Here is a 23,238-nt window from a genome sequence, read left to right on the forward strand (position 1 = left end):
CTTGGCACCCAATCTCTAAGGGTAGTTTTTACCATAGAGGAGGTGTCTGTGTGTGCGTGTGCGTGTATTTTGTTTCTGTCTGTGAACATTTCACCACCTGTTTTCTGTCGTTCTTTCTCTCTTTTTTTTTCATTAAATGCTCAGAGCCACTTACAATTTCATTTAGAAATCTAATAAAAAGGGGAGAGATTGAGACAGATGCGAAAAATCGTTTGGAATGAGGTTTTTCGTTTTTAATGTTTTGAAGAGGTGAAAGATATATGTCTTCATTTGAAAAAATTACCTAAACAAATCAAATGCGGAGAGATATCTGTCGGGAATAATATTTTCAACAGTCAAAACCAGAGGGCTTATTTAATCTCCATCCAATTAATAGCCTGTATTTAGCCTTTTTTATTATTTCTGACGTCGATTGTATATATTTTTTTAATTGATGATTAATATTAATCCAGGAGATCGTTAAAAGGATAGTCCATGCCTGCGATAAACTTTGGCATTATATTTTATTATTTAAAAAAAAAAGTAAAAATTATAAAGTATATGTGTATATGTATTTTGGGTACTCAATAAAACGCAGATGAGGTTACTACTGTGTGGTTACAGTAAAACGAATTGGCGGGGAGTGGTGTCATTTAATCCACACATTCAAGCCGCAATAGTTATTGTATATATGTTACTCGGTCGGAAATCGGTACATTTATATCTATAACAGTAGGATTTCTAAACTAATTGATTATATTTTATAACATTAATATATTTGTTAAAAATAATGGTTCATTTATAAATAAAATATATTAAATTTAAAAATTATTTAGCAATATTTAGTTTGAAAAATAAAATAAAAAAAAGGTTTAATCTTTTTATATTGAATTGGTTAATTAATAACAACTATATCAGATTAAATATTTAATTTTGAATTTTTTATTAAGTATTATAAGATCAATTCCTGTAGTTTTGATATTCATAATTTTTTATAACTAGGTATTCTAAAAAATGTTATTAAATATCAACTATATTCATAATTATAAAATAAGTTAATTTGTAATAAATATCCTTAAAAATGTTATCGAATTCAAGTTTCAATTTAAAAAAATAGAAAAGTAAATATTTGTAGCAATCAAAAAAATATTAATATTTTAATCTATAAATCTATAAATCTCGCAAGTAAAATAAAATGTATATTGTAAATTATTAAGACGGTAATTTTACAGTTAAATATTAAAATATTACATTACAATATAGCTAATTGATTATTTTTCTAAAATTAAACACCAATTTTAACTAAATATAATAATTTGACATACACATTGAAGTAGGACAAGTAGCCAATAAGATATTTTGTTTCAAATTTCGATAATACCTTACTCTTTATTATTGTAAATTATCTATAACATGTAACAAATTATATAAAACACCATATTAGGTGGTTGGATCAATAGATATTTCTGTAAGACATGTTTTTATTTTATTGCTCCAAGGGTCCGCTTTTAGGTCAAATCTAATAATATATATATAACGCATTTATATATTATATAGGTATATAACACATGTAATTCGCTTATTTCGAAAATTACAAGTGTTATATTTCTGCAATTCTTTTAACTTCCTTGCTTGGGTCTGGATACAGATATTTAGAGTTAAATCAAAAATGTCACCTTGAGTAGTTTCGAAATGGTTATTTATAATATAGTCATATAAAAAAAAAAACTTTTCTGCGTCTTTTAAAACTGCAATTATTAAATTAAAAACCACGTTACTATAATATTTGCGTAATTAATAATTAATATAATTTTAATTTGTACATAGTTAAGTACTATGTACTATGTAGTACATAATGTATAAATGTTTAATTATTATATATTATATATCGTATTGGTATTTAATATCTTTACTATTGGTAGATACCTTGTTTTTTTCTTGTGGTATCACAACTGAGTATTGATAGATATACCTATATATTTTGTTTTGTGAATCTTATAGTATATCAACAGTATTTATGCAAAAAGAAAAGAACTTATGATAATAAGTATTACATTTATTTGATGATTACTAATGCAACTAAATATATTAATAGTTTTGTAAACGTACGTTGTACGTACCTACAACATAAATTTATTAATAAATTATAGACTGTGCGCACACATATAAAATAGGGAAAAAATCAAAATCATGGTTTTAAAAAAAATGAATAAAACGTTTACACGTTTCTAAATTGATTCTAATGGGGTATTAAATTTTTACAAATAGCTTAAGGTAAAAAAATTATAAAAATTAAATATTTAAAAGTACTCGAAACATTTTTTCTACAAAATTTAACGTATAATAATCGAAAAATGAAAAAATTGACTTATTTTCTTAAGCCAACACACTATCTCATTTACTAACATATATAATATTATATATCATGTATATAAAATATGGACTATTAGTATGGACGTATAAATTAAGTTTTTCAATTTTGAATAAATGACCTGTGAAAATAATATATATATATAAGAGACAAAATAACAGGCTCCGCTCATAGTCTAGTCGTTAGTTTTCTTTTGGAAATTCGTAAAATAACTAAACGAAAAGAGAAAGAGAAAAAACAAAGCATCCGAAACTTTTCAGACGTTTAGTTTATGTGATAGCAATAGCACAGGGGTTATATTCCTATATTCCTAAACCAAGAAAAAGCATAATTATCGTGAAAAATTCTTTTGCACAAAGTAATTCACTATCACTATCTGGTTTGGTTAATCTAAAAAAAAAAAAATCGTATAAGCGAAGAGGAAAAGGCAAAAGTAATTCAATAGAGTTGGGCCAATTTCTGGTTTCTGTTCGAATGCCTATAAAACAAGATCGACCTATTGATACGTCCGAGTTTTTACGATCCAAACGACGGAACCGTTGCCTGGTCGTCCAATTTACAAGACGAACGTATATACATATATCACTGCTACCGAACTACTCCGATATACGTAGAGCGTACATAATATATATATATATATATAACAGTTATAGATTATACTATATAGTATATATAAAATATACATACTACATAGGAGTGAGGCCTCATTTCATCGTCGTCGTAGTCGTCACCGCCACCGTCGTGCGCCTGCACTGTTAACATATATACAGACCAAACGTTTTTAAATACCCTCGGGAATCCTGGTCGAGTAAATTGTGTTTTTATCTCTATACGCGAATTAATTGCCTGTATGTTACATATATGTACTTGCGTGTGTGTGTGTGTGTGTATAAGCTCCGAAACCCTGATCATTTTGAGGTTTAAACGGCAATTCATTGTCCTCTTCGCGATCCATGCGTGCGTCGTTCGTGTATATTACAAGAGCGACCGCGAAAGGCCACACGGCGAAACGACCCTTTTATTATTGGAAAGACGAGCACGCGTGGAAGAGTAGAAAAATAAGCCAATTCTTTCTCGACACACATCTACTCCCACTCCCCCGTCGTAGACTAGCTGGTTATTATTATGCCATGTGATCCCGCCGTATATTATATTATATACAACCACATTTACATAATGGGATAACGTATTATATAATAATAATAATAATAATAATAATAATAACAATAATATGTGTACGATGACGGTGGTGGCGTATATAAGGAGGAAAAACTATCGCGCGCAAGTTTGTCCTCTGCAGCTCGCTCCCGTTCGAGTAGACTAAATAATTGAATAATTGTACACGGCCCAAAGGGTCAAACAATATTGTCGTTATACAACGAAGTCGTTTGCACTGCACGGTCTCTCTCACATAATATTCAAATTTCCCCCGCGGGGTGCAGTATAATGTATATATGTATATATCATAGTATCGTCACATATATACAACGATATTGCTCTTTTATGCATCATGTATATAGAAAATGAACTCAAATTCCATAGCGTTTCACATATACACATGATGAGCCGCATCGTATAATATTATGGCACAGGGTGAAGAAATTTAATATTTATTTTTTGTCTTTAAATATTTTCGGTATCAATATACACACCATAGCGAATATTATAAAGTGTGGGGTGTAAATAGACTCAACCCCTTCACACCACTATTGGCCGGGCTTGGGCGACGAGAGGCGTCTCCGCGCAGGTGTTTTCACCTGAGTCAGGTGACGCGAACACTGTAAACCACACCCCGATCTACCATCGGATGGGTTTGGCTATTTCATGTGCGCATTCATCCACTAGGGTTGTGATGGTGGGATGAAAAAAAAAAGAAGTACCAAGGTCGCAATGTAGGTTACAACAGAAAATAATTATGAATTATTTAATGATTATTATAATGAGGTACGTCGTTTAGTGTATCGACATTTTAAATATATCAAGTTCTATTCACATCCTATGAGGGTAAATTTTTATTTATTATTGACATCGAAAAAGTGTAATAATATGTTTATGTAAGAATGGGAAATAACCTGGCTTAGAAATAGTAATAATATGTATTTCAACATGTAATATACATAATATACAATATACATATTCGTTGTTCATATATCAATATTATTTTGATTATAAAAATTGATTTAATTATTTGTTCATCTCGTATGGTTAAAAAATGTCCAAACTATTATTTAAATTGTAGATTAACGTACAAATAATTTATTAAAAGTATTATAAATAGGCCTTGAATGAATGTAATAATTTTAACTTCTGTTCCGTTAAATTATTTTGATTTTTTAGTATTTCAAACTTCACTTAAAATTTATATGAAAATACTTTTTGTTAACAGAAATGTATGTATTTTATAGTGTCAGAGAAGGTTCATTTTTAATTAATGCAAAAACGCTGTTTTACATGGTTTAATGTATGTGATGTCATCTTAATGCTGTTTCTGTATTTTTGTTGGTCTCCAATCAGTATATGGCATAAATATTATTGTTTTTCTTATATTATTCTAGTGTTAGGTTGGACATTTACCAAAATATGTATTCATCAACTGTTTTTGTATTACACGTAAAAATAAACAGAGTAATATTCAAAGTTCTATAATTACCTGTTTTTTTATTTCTATGGAATTGCTATTTCTTTCAATCGTTTTTTTAATTTTAATATTATTAACATTATACGATATATTTCGCTAGTAAAAAGACAAAATGATACATAATTAGTAATTACATAATTATTAATTAAATTATAATATTATTGAAATTTATTATTTATTGATTTTAAACGTTACTTATTTAATATTTTGTTAAAATTGAATAAATATTTTTAAATTATAATTTTATTACTCGAGCTATATTAATTTATGAAATATTAAAATGTGAGAATATTTTAATTATGGCATTGTTTTAAAGTTAAAATTTATATTTTACCCTCAAAATAGTACGTGTTATTGTAGCTTGAATTAAATTATAACGGGAATGTTTTGTATGTATTTTTAAAATTCAGAATAGTAGGTACTTGTGCTCCCTATTGTCTATATTATATTATTTACGATACTGTAAATGCTATGAATAAAAACATTAAAATTAAATAATAAACAAAACAAAAAAACTAATAACTTTAAGTAATTTTTTTCTCAAAGAAATTTTGTGCGTTTGTCTACAAAAGAAATGAAGTAAACAATATATTATGTTTATTAACCCATATATTTGTAATTAATATTTTATATTATAAACAATAACCACTTTCTTAAGATATATATAAAAACAAAACGTTTTCACGACTTTATGTATTGGCAGTGGTTTAGATCACATTGACATTTTGATACCGCTGTATTACCTGTATTTAATATAGGTATAAACCTAAAGTTTTTTTTCATTTATATAAAACTTAATTTTTGATAATTGAATATAAAATCATTTGAACAAAAAGCATATATGTATTGAAATAATTGTGTAGGACTGGACAATTTAATTTAACGTATTTTCACTAGAGAGATTTGAGTTTAAAATTTGAAATTTTTCTATCTCCGTTTTATTGGTTTGAAATCAACCGGATAGAACGAGAAAAATTTCTTTATAGAATTTAATTCAATTTAATTTATGTGATAATGTAGGTGTATAGTTATTTATTTTGTTGTTTTATTATGTGCATTGCCATAGGTAATCTTTAAAATGTATTTTTATTTAATTGAGCAATAATTGTGCACACATAAATATAATTTACACCTACACTCATCTTTGTCGTTTATACCACGTCATTTTTTTTTTTTACCACAGTTTCATTATGTAGGCCATGTATATAGAATACGTATGTCGTATATATATAGTCATTGCACATTCCAAATAGCCATGAACGTGCGCGCGAACGATGTTCGTGTGACGCGTATATATGTGTGTTGAACGCGGGCGTGATGAATGTAATAAATAATTATTACGAGTGCAAAGAGGTGATAGCGAAGAGTTAAAAAGAGGGGGGAGGCAATAAAAAAAAACTATATGAGAAATATCGTAAAATCTCATGTCAGCCGAGTAAAACTAAAGTTTTCCACATCTTTACGTTTACAGACATACACGCTTACACACTCTCACCCACCCACACATATACTAATTGCTCGAAGAACGAAACGGACGAAAATCATTCGTTTTTAGGACGCGCAAGCTGGTTACATTCCGGCCACGGTTGAAAAACTTTATAATTATTATATCCCGGACGAAAAGTACACGGTTTTCGATTCCGAAATATTAATAATAATTTCCCTTTTGAGAAAACTTTTCTTTAGGGGTTTTTGAAATTTCCCTCTACTTGCTCTGTCCCCGTTATCCTATTCTCTCTCCATATTTCTTAATTATTTTAATATTTCTGGCTCTCACTGTACCACTATAATACTAGTGCGATAGCGCTATATACCACTACTGTACCGGACGTCGGGCGACGGTGGAAGCTGTGTCAGATGCGTGTGAGATCCAAATCTCCTCGTCCGGATTTTAATGGAATATTTTCGTAAAAACAATATAATATCCTATAAACGTGCAACTTTTAACGGTCTAATTACACCAGATTTTAATAACCCAGTCACCCACAATCACTGCGTCGCGACCCCGTTCACTCACACTGTTCTCTCTCTATATATATAATATACACTGTTGTATTATTATATGTTTCTTTGGACGTAATTTTTTACCGCGTATTTATTCCAAGCACATACTCACGTACGTCTATCTCTGCCGCTTCGTACTCAATACGAAGTCAGTGCAGTATACGTATATAGTAAAAAATAACAACGAAAGAAATAAAGAATCTAAAAAAAAGTACTCGCGACAAAGACTAAATCGTTATATTCCATTAGTAGAGATGTCATCGGCAGTGACACGGTGGTTAATGTAAGAAAACAACAAGGACGACGTCCCCGTGCCGCCCTCTTAAAGTTTCCCCCACGGATGACTACGTAATACCTCTGCCGTATAATTTGTACACGGTACGATAAACATTGAAAAGGGTATGTTACTGACTCGTCACCATCACGAGCTCGCGGTGTGCAATTTTACATTTTTACATTTTATATTTTTATTATTATTGTTATTATTATATTATTATTCAATATTGTGTGCTTTGCTAATGGATACGATGACGAAAACGACGACGACCGCAATGGCAAGCGGAGATTGATATAAAGTTATTGAAGCGGTGAATAAAAAAAAAAGAAAGCTTATCGAGAGTAGGGAATATAACAATAAACCGTTATAATATTACATAAAAGGGAGGATGTCCCGTCGTCTGTTAGAAAACGTTTTCTAGTTTTTAATAATACTAAAATTAAATTTAACTTCAAAACGTATTGTTTATTCTTTTTGAATAATTACCTACTGCGAGCTTATATAGTTCCAGGGATTCGATTGATTTTTTATTTGTTGATTTTAAATTACTCTCTTGTATATATTCTTCTTTTTTTTGTTTCCCTACTTTGTGTACCCGTATAATATGTATACAAAATGAATTGAATACCGTTTTATTTTACCACGTTATTGGCATAGTATATACATACATTAGCTTATGAAATTTATGTTAATCGACTGACTGCTGCTGCTGGTTATTTCTTTATAAATATGACTTTTGATGGTTACTTCATATAGTTTATAATATGTTTGGATAGAAAAGTATACACTTTTTCATTGTTTTTGGTTCTTTTCGAGTAACCTTGCTGTCGAAAGTCTTTCTGCTTTATACACTTTTAAAAGTTTTATGATACAAATAGGAGGAAACCTATTTGTTTAGTTTCCTAAAACTCAAAAACTATAATACATATACACACACAGTAACTGTTTCGATCGAATGGCTAAAGTTGCAACAATATTTGATTGGTTTTTAAACTTAAAACTTTAGTTTGGGCATCAAGTTATGAATAAAATACATATATATTTATGTGACACTAAAAATAATTGTATATGTAATTATTGTATTACTTGTATATTTGATAGAAACATACCTTTAAAATAATTGTATTATATGCTTATATAATATCATTACCGCCATAGTGTCATGTTGTGTTAGCCGTTAGATATAAATTATTACTATCCTATATAGGTTATATTATATATTTTTACATTTTATATGATATAACATGACGTATAGTTAAGACTAAATCCAATTAAAATATTTGATTGAGAATATCGAATATCAAAACGTACACTTTTCATGAGTATGAAATTTATTTACCATCACTGATAAATTACAATTGATCAGCCCCTCTACAAAAGGCATTATCTGAATTCCCGATACACGACCCTTTAAATCAGGGTTGTTTCAACCCACGTTTTCGGCAAGTATAACATTGTGAATTAACGGTAAACTGATTCGTATCAAATTGTTTTTATATATATATCTACAAATGCGGCGAACGCGTGTGAGCTATGTGTGTGCATGGGTGCGTGCGTGATGCGTTGTATCTCTATCTCTATCTTTACAAAAATAATAGAATTGGGTCACGATTGGTTATAAAGAGGTTTTTGTGCTACGATAACTAATAATATATGTTATAAGTACCTATAATAAAAATAAAAATCATGGAACAATTAACATCCGCAATCTATGCATACTTGTAATGGGATTATTCCGGATGATTTATAAATCATAGTTATAAAAGATTTTCGTCTTATCGTCTACATACATGCTAACAAGATTTTTTGATTAATATAAGCACGTGCGTGTAAAGTAAAAATTTATTAAAACGTTTAAACACGGTGGCAGCGACGTCACGTCATGGTATTATTACGACTATCATTGTACCGAGCGCACATTTATAGTAAGATATAATGTATAATAATAATAACGACTAACACGACGACGGCGGTGACTTTTAGGGCACACCCGGTCGGCGACGTGTTATAATCCTTTGCGGCGGCGACAACTGCACGCAACAAGAGGGTCGCAAATGGGATGGGACAGTTGGTGTGCATATAATATAATATAATATATAACGTACACGTGAATATTAGGTATGTTGTGCTCTCCGCGTATATCACGCGTTTCCGTATGGGCACCATACGCATATACATTATATTATCATGGCGGCGGCGACGTGTATAATAATTAATTAATACACCTCTGCAGTTGTGACCTCGTTCTGTATTTACGCGCGTACAATGTACCACTATATAATATTATCATACGATTCGGTTAACGCGTGGTTTTAATATAATAGTAATATCATAATGTGTATACGTTTAATATAATTCGAGCTCGACCACCCGACCGTGCACCGGTGTCGTATAATCACCGGACTACAGTTTGTTATTGTATAATATTATGTTACCGGTGAAAATACAGAAAATCTAACATACATAGTAATACAAGATCAAATCAAAGCGGGTGGACGGCGGAGTATAGATGAAACGTGACCAATAGTTTAACAACCTATATAATACTTTAATATTATATCACAAATCAGTTGAAATAATTGCAATTAGTCAACATATTATTATACAGAGTTAAACACGATCGCTCTGCAAACAATTATAATATGATGTAAAATAAATATAAAAAGCTATTAAAATTTCGTTAACTAGAATTAATTATAATTTGAATTTAACCATTGAAACATTTAAAATTAAACAGATTTCAAAAACCCAAACAAACGCATTAAAGAAAAATATATGGTTAGATTTTATATTATAGTGGACCTGTGTAAATTTTTATAATAATTCTATGCAGTTCAATATAATAATATTATGATGTTCGGTGAAATACAGGAAACTTTTGTGTTTTAAAACGATAATTTTCACTGCAATGCACGAATTTCCTACTGTGTCTGTTTGACTGTATCATATTGTAATACTGATTCATTATACAATATGTTATGATATTGTACATATTATCGCATCACCGCTATAAATTATATTCGTTAGATATTATGTATGTATACCGTCAAACCAACGCCTACCATACATTATAATTTATAATATTATACTGTCCACACGTGTGACAATCGTCCGTCGACACACGGTGACTTACGTGTGTGATTGGGACCTGTGCACCGGGCTGGTAATCGCATACCGGTTGTCGCGCGCGTGTTGTTGTTTAAACGTATAATACCATAAGTATAGAAGAGGTGACGTCGTCGTGGGCGGCAGACAGGAAGCCGCCGCAAGCCATATGCAGATAACGTGCGAAATTATCATACACGCGTAATACTAGTAATAATATTATATACGATCGTATATTATTATTATAATAACGCTTCTCTGTAATAATTTCGGGACGTGTCCGGTGGAGTAATAACTGAAAATGCTGACTTCAACCATCACGTGTCGCACGACAGGTTGACGATGTAGTTATTTCCGTGTTATAATCGTTCTTTATTTCTTATCTTGTCATAAATATTGTACAAATGAATAAAACAAAACAGTTTTATTTATTTTTTAATACCTATCGATTTTTTTTTGAAAAATGTGTTTATAATTATTAGTCAAGACGACGAACCGAGTTAGATGAATATTTACGTCACATTTTTTTTTACATTTTTGGTACATAGGGTATAAGAGTTTATATTTAAATATAATCTGTGAGGAGGATACATTACACACTTTTCTTCAATGAAATAATTTTTAATAATATAAAATATGAAATAAATGACAAAATATTTGTAAAAATCTGTAGCATTAGTAAATAATATATTGTGTGCTTAAATACGATAGTGAGGGGGATGGCGTTGGCCTATTATGAGTTATTGACTAGAGCTACTTCTGTATGTAGATATAAAATACCAAGTCTGTCCGTGTATTATACACGTCACCGTTGTACGTTCTTACGCTTGAAAAACATAATATATAAATTCATGCGAACTATTCAATATATTATGAGTTAGCATATATAATATATGTATAACGCGTCGTCGTCGTTTTGTCGTATATATTTTTCGCTGACTGATTTTCGTTTACACGTGTTCGCGGAGCCTGTATATGCTGTAGCCACTGTGTATATACGCTCGCGAATAGTTCATTAGCATATACAAAGAGCAAGTTTAATGCGCGCACCACACCATTTATTCACGATATATGTATATATATAGCTGTCCTTCCCGTTGACGGACAGGTGTAATGCTCTAGAAAATTGTATTCTTTCTTCGTATATACACATTATTATTTTGTTCGCTAAAAAAAAAAAATAAAAAACTAAGGAAGAGAAAAAAACACAACTCGTCCGCGCGCATATACACGACCTATAGCGCGTTTTTGTCCCTCCTAGACATCATTACTCATCCGGTCCCCGGTTAAAAGGGCACTTTTCCGGAATCCGAAACGATTTGTTTTCTCGAGTGCCGAACATTAAAAAAAAAAAAAAAAGAAAAGAATAACCCGCCTTCATCGCCGTCGACGGAGTAATAAAATTCGGATTTTTGTCCTCCTCCCGCGGTGCGCCGTCTTGATAATGTATATAATATAGTGTATAGACTTATATTATACGCACGTACTCAAGTGGTGTACACTGCTCTCGCTATAATATATATATATATATATATGTATTACATAGTGTGATGTGTGTGGTGCTTACCTCTTGTACAAGACAATTTTTTTTTTTTGAAAAAATTACGTTCATCCTTTTTCTATATCGTCAAACCCACGTATATACATCAACGCTCACAAAGTGCAGCTAATAACAATAATAATAATAATAACGGTACTATAAAACGGCGTTAACTTCCTCTTTTACGAATTTATTCACGTTCGAATGACTTCCGAAAGGAGTATACGCGCACACGCTACATTTGATATTATTAAAATAATTTACGGAATACAGTGAACGTGGGGCGGACTGGGCGTAGGCGCAGAGGTGGCCGAGGGGAGACGGAGCGATAGAAATTATACTCGTTTCAATATCTCACGGTTGAATGTTTGCGCGCGGCGAAGATTTCGTCGATTTATTATTTCTTCGTCCCAGCCTGACTATATGCAGCGTACCGTCGACGCTTTCCGTTCTGTATTACCATAATATGTATTTTTTTTGCTTTTTTCCGTTTGTCGCAATATATACATATTACATATATTTTTACTTTTCGCATCGTTTCTCGATACGCACTCGCGTGCTGTATGATATAAAGTATAATACCATAGTAATAATAATAATAATAATATTATAACGACGGATTTTGAAAAAAAAATAAGGATTAGCTTCATAAATTTAATGCCGATTTTGCCGGTCGTCACGAGTTTTTCTTTCTAAAAATTGAAAGCACTGTACAATGAGCGTTCGCAGAGATATATACAGGCGGTCAAAAAAATCGTATATTATATCCGTCATTGCAGTTGTCGTCGGTCTTATTATTATATTATACATATATATCGAGTTTGAAATCCTTTGCGCCTGAACGTATATATACGTACATACGCTAGTCATGGAAGCTCTTGTGTTATTGTTGTATCCGGCCAGTTGTGTGATGTGAGCGTGAGTTTGTGAGTACGGGCGCGCGAAAGTACGATATATATGATATAAAGGAGAAAAAAGGCCCTACGCTTTCTTTTTCTTCTTCGGTCTACGCGCATATTGTCCCGAGCCAAAATCCGCAGGACTTTCGGCGCGTTTCCGGTATCCGGATGACACATCCCGCCCGAATTTCACATATAATATATATATATATATATAACCATACCTTTTTCCGCCCTTTCCATGGTCACCGCCGTCACAATACATGTATATGATGTTTCCACCCGAAAAAAGAAGAGCATACACATACAATGACACGTCGCTTACGGTGTATAAATATACTTATATATATATATTTGCTTGTGTGCGTTTCTTACTATTATACACAATGACAATATGACACGCCCTCGTGCCGGAGCTGAATCGCCGTACAATTCCATTGTTATGATAATTAACCTTCGATTTTCGTCGGATTTCCGTCACCCGGCGGCCACGTGGCTCGGTAATAGATTTTTTTCTATCTCACTCCATCTCAATCCTGTTTCTTTTCTCCGTCATCATTATATATTATGCTCATACTATCGCCCGGTCATAAAATGATCGTATCCGCGCGATATATATTATGAAGTGTATACTGCATGCATCTGTATTGTATACACATATATGGCGGGCACAATTATGATATATTCTCCAGAATATCGGAAATTTGACAAGTAAAAAATGGTACACACACTTTATTCTCCCGTAAAAACGTAACGTTTACACTGCACACACATCGTATATACACAATTGAATTACCGTATATATATTACACTTGATACATTCTGAATACGATTTCTCGTATATTGTATATTATTATTATAATATACGTTTATATATGACTAGGCAGTGTCGGTCGCGGGGAGACGGTCTGGCGCAGGTTTTTCTCTTTCCACCATCGCTGCTGTTGTTGTTAATCACGTTAATGCACGCGCGCGGTCTCTTTTTGACTTTTCCCGCCGCTGCCGTTTTTTTCATCCGGATATTTCGCATCGCTGGATAATCCCCGACGCCGTCCGTCAAATTATCGCACGCTCGCTTTTCCCCGGCAGAGTCGTCGGCGGGAACAGTAATCCACTTAAAAACGACCTCCTGTCGGCCGCGCGTATATACGCGTGTCTCGCGTACTACCACTCTTCTTCTCTCTCTACCCCCTCCCCCCGGATGCCCTCCCAGGATTGAACCGGGGGCCGACCCAACGATACCGATCCGTCCACGCGTTCCTTTTGAAAAATAATACATTTTTATTCGTTTCTTCCCCGTGCGTCCCGCTGCGAATTATATACACACGTCCGGAAACCCGTCCCCTGCCGTAGCTCTACGTCTGCACGACATGCGTCCTCCGGAACCGGACTGTACTCGTCGAGTGATTTCACTCGTCATCGACTCTCCTCTTGTGTCGTTTAAGTACGTGGGACCGAGAACGTCTTCGTGGACAAATCTGTCGTCGTCCCTCAAAATCGAATTCACTGATTTTTTTTTCTTGACAGTTTGAACCTAGTCTATTTCTTGCCACTACACGAGATGCACTTATTTGATTTATAATTATAATATTGTTATTAAGGACTTGCAGTCTTGGCGCCATGTACGCACGTGTAACAAATGATTATAATTCCGTTTTCCGACGTTAAAATATGAACTAGCTCATTGTTTTAAGGGGAATGCCAGTAATAAACTCGTTTTCGAAAAATGAATTTCTCAAGACTTGACGGAATCCGCGCTTGCTATTTTTTGCCGAGAAGTACTGAGACCATACGGCGACGGACTCGTGCTCGAAAAATATAATGCGTAATTCAAATTAATTAAATACTTGCAAGTAGAAAATCCAACATAAATGCATTAATATTTTTGTTACAGTTAGTCAAAATATGTAGAGATATTAACTCGGTTATTCCGTGTAGCTGCTGTTGTATATATATATATATATATATACTCTACGCCAAGTGAACGTTACGGAAAAACGACGGCGGCTTTGTGTATACCTATATATATGTATTCCAACACACACACACACACATACCGCTCATTCTTCTCCCTCAAGGCGCGCCTCCTGTTGCTGTAGCAGCTCTCTTAATTGCTATAAATGTTAAGTATTTGATTAAATTTAAGTGTTCTCCTGCTGGATAAATTATTAAGTACCTTGAATAACAAATCAGAGAGTTTCGGAAAATTCGATTAGCTTATCTTGTGTATACCTAATTTTAAAGTTTCTCAATACTGTAGACGTCTTATATCAATGGTTATAAAATATTATCTTTTTATAATGTGCGATGATTATGATATTTAAAACGAAAAAAATTACTCAGTTTAAATCCGTCACTGATATCACAGACTTTCGATAAATTTGCATAACGTATAGGTTACATAAAAAAAAAAAAATAATAAAAAAACGAAAGTTAGTATGTACCACCATTATACATTTCATCTAGGAAAGTTGATTTTAGGTTCGTAATTTATTTATATATATATATTATAATATAGGTATTAGCGTGATGAAAAGCGGTTCTATCGTAAAACGGTTCTGTCAGTTTGTTTACGACTTTCACAAGGATAATGATTTCAATATTTCATTGATATCATCAGTCATCGTCCACATGATAATACAATTTTTGAAATATACTATATTATTAAATTCCGAATCCGGTGTCACTTGTTATAGCGTATTACGTCGTCACGAACGCTAAGCACCTGACCATATACGCTAGCGCGTTCAATCTCAAATTGGTTTTTCTTTTGCAAGATATTTCCAAAGTATATATGTGTATAATATAGTATAATTTATTATTATTATGTGCGTAAAACGGCGACGACGGATAATAACGTGTGAGCTGCAATAACGATATTGGTTCAGGGAAAATCTTTAGGTCTGATGCGTCGGCACGCTTGTTCTCTTCGTTTATATAACACACGTTCACATGTAGGCCACGGGGACGAGTCCTCGCCGCACACTATTCGTCTCGCGAAATTGTTATTACTACCATCGGTCCACGTGACATTTTTTTCCTTCCTACCGAAATGATACACGCACTGCCCCCTCCCCTCACACTCATACGATTTTTCGCCGATTCGCTTTTCATTCCGCTGAAAGCCTAAATCTGTTGTGGCGATTATTATAAGTGTTGTAGACCCACCGTTTTATACGTATAAACCGAGATAAGAAAGAGAAAAAATAGGATTTATCGTGAATTGTACTCCGCTTTCATCGCCATAAATGCGTATAATAATAATAATAATAATAATAATTATTATTATTATTGTTTTCACTATAATTCTTATTGGTATAATAATAATAATAGTGTATTAGTTTTATAAGTGTGGGATACACCAAGACACGCACAGAGTCCAAACAAATATCTAAAATTCTTTTGGAATTGCCTTTTATATTTCTACAGTTGATTTCGATTTCAGTAGTGTTTATCTTTGTACAGTTTATATATTTATGTGTACAAGCGTCGGTGTATAATATTATTTCTTATTTAGGTACAACATATATATAACTATTACGCGGTGCATACATCGAGGTAATTATATAATGTCGTGGATTAGGCCCCCCTGTTGAAACAGCATTTTTCATTAATACAATTCTAAAGCTCATAATTAATTATTATAATACATTTTCATAGTTGATAATTATGTTTTAAATAGGTACTTAAGCAACCAAAAAAATACTGATGTAAAAAAATCTAAAAATATTTAGATGAAATATCATATTTATATATATAATCACAAGATAATTTTGTATTAGGTAAGTAAATTTATTATTATAATATGCAGATGTTTATCAAGTCAAATATTTTTTGGAGGAAAGTGAAATATACAACTTTATCGCGTAGTACTTATTCTTTTGGTCATAAATGCTAAATAGCTTGTTAAAGCTTTTCATTAGGCATAATATATACCTACTTAAATTTAATGTTAACATTTCTATATTACAATGTACGATAGGTATTATTTTTATTTCCTGTAATTTACACAATTATGAAGTGAAATTTTACAATTTTATATTTTTATCATTTCGTCAGGCTACAATGTATACACTTATACATACTTATATATATATTTAACATACAATGTGTAGCATTCGCAAGTGACGGCAGACCGGCGTACAACCGATCGCGATAATTCAAATCTATATTGCCACGCGCGTCTATCCGTTCATGTTTTCCCTGCTTTACATATTCTCCACACGTATTCGTTTTAATTTTTGTGCGCGTTTCGAACGTTTTACGGCGTGCCGGCGATATCGTCGCGAAACGTTCATCTGAATATAAAGGGTGCGGTTTTTTATTTAAAATTTATTATCATCATTATATACGGCACACGTATATGCACAACTATGTACAGTGACACAATAATGTTATTACAACAACAAGCTCGTGCACGTAAATATCACGTGTAATTATTTATATAAAGTATGTGTGTGTGCAGCGCGGCGGTGAACGAATAAATTTCGAAAAAAAAAACCGAAACAAACGGCAGTGGACGGACGGACGAACGTTATACGTTATTGTACACGCGTGTTTTGACCCGGTGGAGCCATTTTTCATTGGTTATGGATGGGGGATGAAGGGATAGTAGAATGAGACTTAATTTGTGCTCTGTTTTTATTATTTTTTTTTTTACGCACTCATCCCGTCCGATTAGCGAGTGGTGTCACACGTTATTTTGTTTTGTCGTCATACAGGCGAGGAGCAGTCGGTATTATGTATAGTTTTACGACAACTATATGTTTTCCGAAAACGTGCACATATATATAATGTGTATTTTAATTTTTAAGTATACAATGTATATATATCCAAAACAATAATATTATAATACCGGACTGGCCATTGTCCGTGGTCGAAATTTGGATTTTTACACGTAGAGGTAGATATATATATATATTTACAAATGAGATGATATATTGTGTTATGCATGTACGTCGAGCGCATTGTTCTTTTTACTATTTTATTTTACCGTATACTGCATATCATATGTACGTATATAATATACGCACTGTTCGATCGGCGTGGAGGGCGTAAAACTAAAAAAAATACAACACAACAAACGATGTACCAACTCCCCCCTTCAACCACTTTTTTGTATTTATATATTATATTCTAAAGGAAAGTTTTTGCAGTCGACCCTCTCTTGCCCCATTGCCCAGCCGACAATCACGCCTGCCTTATACGACACTGTAGCACATACATACATAATATATATAACTCTGTCACACATGTATATTTATTATATTATTTATATATTATTATAAATTCACGTCCGAATCTAACTCGCACACAATGCCAACCTAATGTCAAAATACTCTGCAGAACAACTTTTGAGCGTGTACGGAAATCGCGTCAAATTATGTCAAATCGGGAACTTTTTTATTTTCGAATTCGTTTTTTCAGTTCCTTCCCACCACTGACCACTTCCATAGTTGTCACCTCCTAGTGTGCGTATAATAATAATACCATACAATATTACGTTACATACACACAAAACACGCAGAAAAAGTTGTTTTATTATATCCGTGACACGACAATATTGTATATAATATTCATGTTGGGTCACGTGTAGTCGTCGTGTCGCTCTAGATGCCTATAGACGTAGCCGAAAAGGTGACCTTTTGTAAGGTATTGGGCACGTATGATATGGATTGCGTTTAGATAAAAATGATCGCCAGATGATGATGAGTAGCTGTATTGTGGAGGCGGTGATGGTGGGGCGCAAACCAGGGGGAAGCCATCTGGCGTGTCGTGCAGTGTCATTAGTGCGCGTGTGTGCGCACGCGGGTGGAGAAGAAAAACAACAGCGCATGGGGTTGATTGGTTTCGGATGGATTGACATGATTGCTAATTCGACGGGAACTCCCCCCCACCTCTTCGATCGCCACGGCCACCGCTTCGAACTGCGCTCGCGGGAGAGCGCGCGCGGAATAAAGGGGAACCCTTTCAATACCTACCGGACTTAATTACTATGCTCATCAGCGGCACATGTCGCGCACGAAACGACGACATTTGCCTTCGCCGCGCAGCGCAGTGAAATAATAGTAATAATACATATATTATATTATGAACAAAAAAGCCATATAGAGTCGAAAACAATCAAAGTGGTACCTATATATAATAATATTATACATTTATACTGTATTATTTAGTATACGGCGAACAACGACGTGCAGTGATATCGACGGTGCAAACATATTATAGTCGGAGGGTGTGTATACTGCATGGTATATAATGTGTACACAATATATGCAATATTATATGTATATACGGTGATAAGGTTATGTACGCACTGTGCAACTACCCGACGGCTCGTCGATAAATGTACCCCTCTTCTCGCCGTAACATAATATGTCGTTTCGTCGACGCACGACATATATATATATTATTATAACGAGGAAACACACTAAAGTGTATGAAATATCGTCGCCAAAACGACGGACGAGCTCTGTGTACAGTATATAGTATTATAGCAGTCGTCGCGGTGAGGGTCACTTAACTTAATGTACCAAAAGAGTTTTTCGGGCCGTTCCAAACGGCAGCTATCCGGGGGTGCGGAGGGATATACGTCCAAGGTGGACCTCGCGATGAAAAGGCTCATAAATTCCCGTCCCTCTCCATTCGTCTCCGTTACTAATTTAAAATATGATTTATGTCCGTAGTATATAGTTAAAGCACGACGACGACGACGACGACTATACTGAACGACGATTTCGCTTTTCCTTTTTATTGCGTCCGCCGCCAATGCACCGCCACCCCTCTAACCGGGTATCGGAGCTATTTATCTGAACCGTTTTCGAGTAATAACCTATAAAAGTGTTTCGAGATGATTAAAGATTAGTTTTCCTTTTCGTTTTTCTATGCTCTTCTCCATATAATATATATATATATATACACAATATACACATGATATATTATATATGTATATTGTATATACTTACGCAATTTTTCTCATTATTTTTCCCCAGTGGAAAGTGCAGACTGTGACATTGTAGACCGCCAACAGGATATGACTTTGTGTGTGGAACAAGATGACGAAATTATTATCAATCCGGACACTAATCACAACCATCAGCCGCTGCTGTCGACGGGTACCAATACCAAACGACAATTCATCAAAAATCGTAGTCAGACGGCTGAGGATACTAAAGATTCTTCTACGGTAAAATTCATAAAATATTTTAAGTATTTAAATAATTAAAAATTTTATTATAACTGCAGTTACGATTGATAATTTAATTATTATATAATTGATAATATATTAAAGAGTATTTAGCAAAAAATAAATTATTTTCTATAGTCAAAACATTTACATTATATATACAATATACCTATTGTATAATTATAGTTATAGATAGTAGTGTGTATAGTTATAATATGAACTGTGTATAAGGTATAATATTATCCATCATAAACATTTATAATTTAATTATAATTAAGCATTTATAGTTAATAATTCTACATTAAAAGGATTCAGTATTTATTATCTTTTTATTTATTAAAATAAGTATATTTTGTTCAAGTCGTGAAAACGAACCTAACCTAACCTGACGTTAATACTCAAATATAATTATTGGCATGAATTAATCTAGTTTGTTCTGTAAAATGCTATAGTTTTTGAAAACACAACTGTAAACATTTAAATATTTACACTATACTCGACACTCGTAAAGTTAATATTTCTATTAAGAACCAGGAAATTACACCCTAACCCTCTTAAAGACCCCAAGTAATATAATGTTCTTAAATAAGTAAACAGTAATAAAATATATATTTATTACAGCCAAATAAATTGAAATCGAGTGTGTAGGGTAAATTAACGATACATTTTTACTTAACAGTTTTCGTTCAAGTAGTTTTATTATATAGGTGCACATTAGGTTTGTATGCGAATTTCCACAAATCAAATAAAATATGTTTGTTAAATGTCCTTATTATGAATTACCTATATCTATTTGAAAATATTTGTATTATCTACTTGTTTGTTTAAAATAAACGTATTTTATTTTATCAATTATCAATACCAGGTATTTTGATGTTATAATTATTGTTATAAAGAAACTTCATTATTATTCATCTGAAAAAGTGGTAAATCGTAATGTTCAAAACTAAACGTTGTTTTTGATTTTTATAGTCGGCAAACGAAGATTGTACAAGTAGAGACGATGAAGAGGACATGACGGTAAATGACGAAGGCGATGGCACAGCTGCTGTTAAAGACGATGACGAAGGGGAAATGGCGATCAAGGACTGTGACAAAGGTAAGGAACTGTGCTTTTACCGTTTAATAATTCCGTATAATTTATAAATTATAGTTCCAAAAAACTCCTTTCGATATTAATGCTCGGCAATTAAGTGGCGGGTGAAAGGTTTTTTAGCCTCTTTACCCCACTGGAAAAGTCAGTGCTCTTCAAGTGAATTATTATCTCCAGAAGTCAAAGTGTATACTTCAGAAAGTTTAAGACCCAGGCGGGTGTTCTCTGTCTCTTATATACTCTGTATAGGTGGATCATTTTATCCTAAGTTTACGGCTAATTAAAAGTCGGCGTTTAAATGAGCAGCGATTAATAAAATGACTGAAGTACTTAGACGTTTCGAAGGACAAAGGGCAACACAGTTCCGGAGCGATTAACGTTTTTTATTTTGTTTTATTTTGTTTTATCAAAACCACTCAAAAACTCTCTCTGGTCCCTCAACGAAATCTTCCTAGAGTTCCTTGAATGTTTATTTGAAGTTTATATGACGACAAAGTTGATGTAGAAATTAGTAAAAACAAAACTAAACATTTTTTTTTGCCGTAAAATACTAAAAATGTCAAATTTTGATAGGATGTGTGTACGCATTCGCATTGTGAAGTTTAACTTATTGTACGAGTCAAAACTATTTATGTATATAATTATAATAAAACGCACCTACATATGTATAGATACGTAGTTGATATTAATAGTTATGTTTATAATTTAATTTATTTTTGGGACCTAATAAAAACAATTTCATCATTCGTTTTAAACAATAAAATTATCACTAGAATAAAATATTATAATATTATATATTATCTCCACAAACTGAGGTGAACAATTACAAAATATATATTACTCCGCTCGTGCGAGTATACTCGGCAGCGGTGGATCCACCCCTAACCGTAGTATCGCCTTTGGCGTCGTATATTTCGTGCCCGTTGTTGTTATTATTATTATGATTATTGTCATTGTCGTCGTGTATAATACACGATATTATTATATTATATATTATATGATATACCATCGGGAAAAAAACCAACCACGCCCAATTTTCCATTAGGCCCCAATGACAAAGATGACGTCATAAAAATAAACGCGCGCGACCGCACGGCGATTCGACTTCTCCGGCAGGATTATCGCGTCCGACACACTTTTATTGCCGATAATAAAAAAAAAAAAATGTATAAACAAAAAAGAAATAAGTAAAAATACGCTCTTTTTTCTTTTACGGGCGCGAACTCTGAGAATCGCCTGCCGCTAAACATTTTCGCAGTATCGCTTTCTTTTTATTATTTAATTTTCTCTTTGAGTAGATATATATATATATAAACGACTGCGACGGCGGGCTGGAAGATTTTTATATATCATACTCTGTATATATATATACCGTATACTCCCCCGTCGCACATACTTTTAATCAAAATCTCTCTGCGGTACGGACTCAAACCTTCGCGTGCGCCATGTCTCCAGGGACACATTCGTTACACACGGCGCGCGATCGAAACCGTTTTCGGGTCCTGTTGTTGCGGTCATCACGACACCATCCCTCTATGCCTTTATCGGAGAAATACTTCAAGACGGTAGTCGCGTAAACGTTTCCTGCGGGTAAGGTGAGAGCGTGTAAAATAGGATCATTAACACCACCACCGCACACCTCTATCAGCGTAGTCGATTCTCGCGTTACGGTGGGGCCGGTCAATCTCGACCAAAACAATCAAAGCGGAACACTTGTGTGTATATTTGTGAGTATAATATATATCACGTAGGGGTCTGTTAGCTTCCGTGCTCGCTTAACGACCATCTCTCGCGAGTACTACACTATTCTATGGTGTATATATGTATGTATAATATGCGAGGAACGGTAACCGGAGGTGAATCGGCAGATAAGACCCTTCTTCCGTCATCATCGTCTTCGTCGCGACAATCTGATGTAATATATACCGTGTATATATATATGCACACCTAAAATATATATGTACGCGTTTGTGTGCTGTTGGAAGTCAAGGTTTCAATGATCGCCTTGTATACATTCTGTACGGGGAAAAAATTAATTTTTAGGACCCCCCGTCGCGACAGGGCTTTTAGTCGAGAGTTTCCGGATCAAGAGAGCGCTGCCAAGAGAGCGCATATTATTCCGGTCGTCCGTTCCGCGATTTCGTAA

At 33.4% G+C, this 23,238-nt stretch overlaps 1 protein-coding gene across 2 annotated transcripts in view; it reads left to right on the forward strand.

Moving 5' to 3' along the window:
* LOC113549071 (zinc finger protein 1) overlaps positions 1 to 23,238 on the forward strand; it is a 165,048-nt gene that overhangs the window by 71,287 nt on the left and 70,523 nt on the right. For both annotated transcript variants that reach the window (XM_026950223.1, XM_026950224.1), the window contains 2 exons: positions 19,806 to 19,999; positions 20,972 to 21,098. In XM_026950223.1, the coding sequence (XP_026806024.1) occupies positions 19,806 to 19,999; positions 20,972 to 21,098 (321 nt within the window). The remainder of the gene's footprint in view (positions 1 to 19,805; positions 20,000 to 20,971; positions 21,099 to 23,238) is intronic.

Source organism: Rhopalosiphum maidis, chromosome 1 (assembly GCF_003676215.2).
Source record: "Rhopalosiphum maidis isolate BTI-1 chromosome 1, ASM367621v3, whole genome shotgun sequence".
NCBI classification, from domain to species: domain Eukaryota; kingdom Metazoa; phylum Arthropoda; class Insecta; order Hemiptera; family Aphididae; genus Rhopalosiphum; species Rhopalosiphum maidis.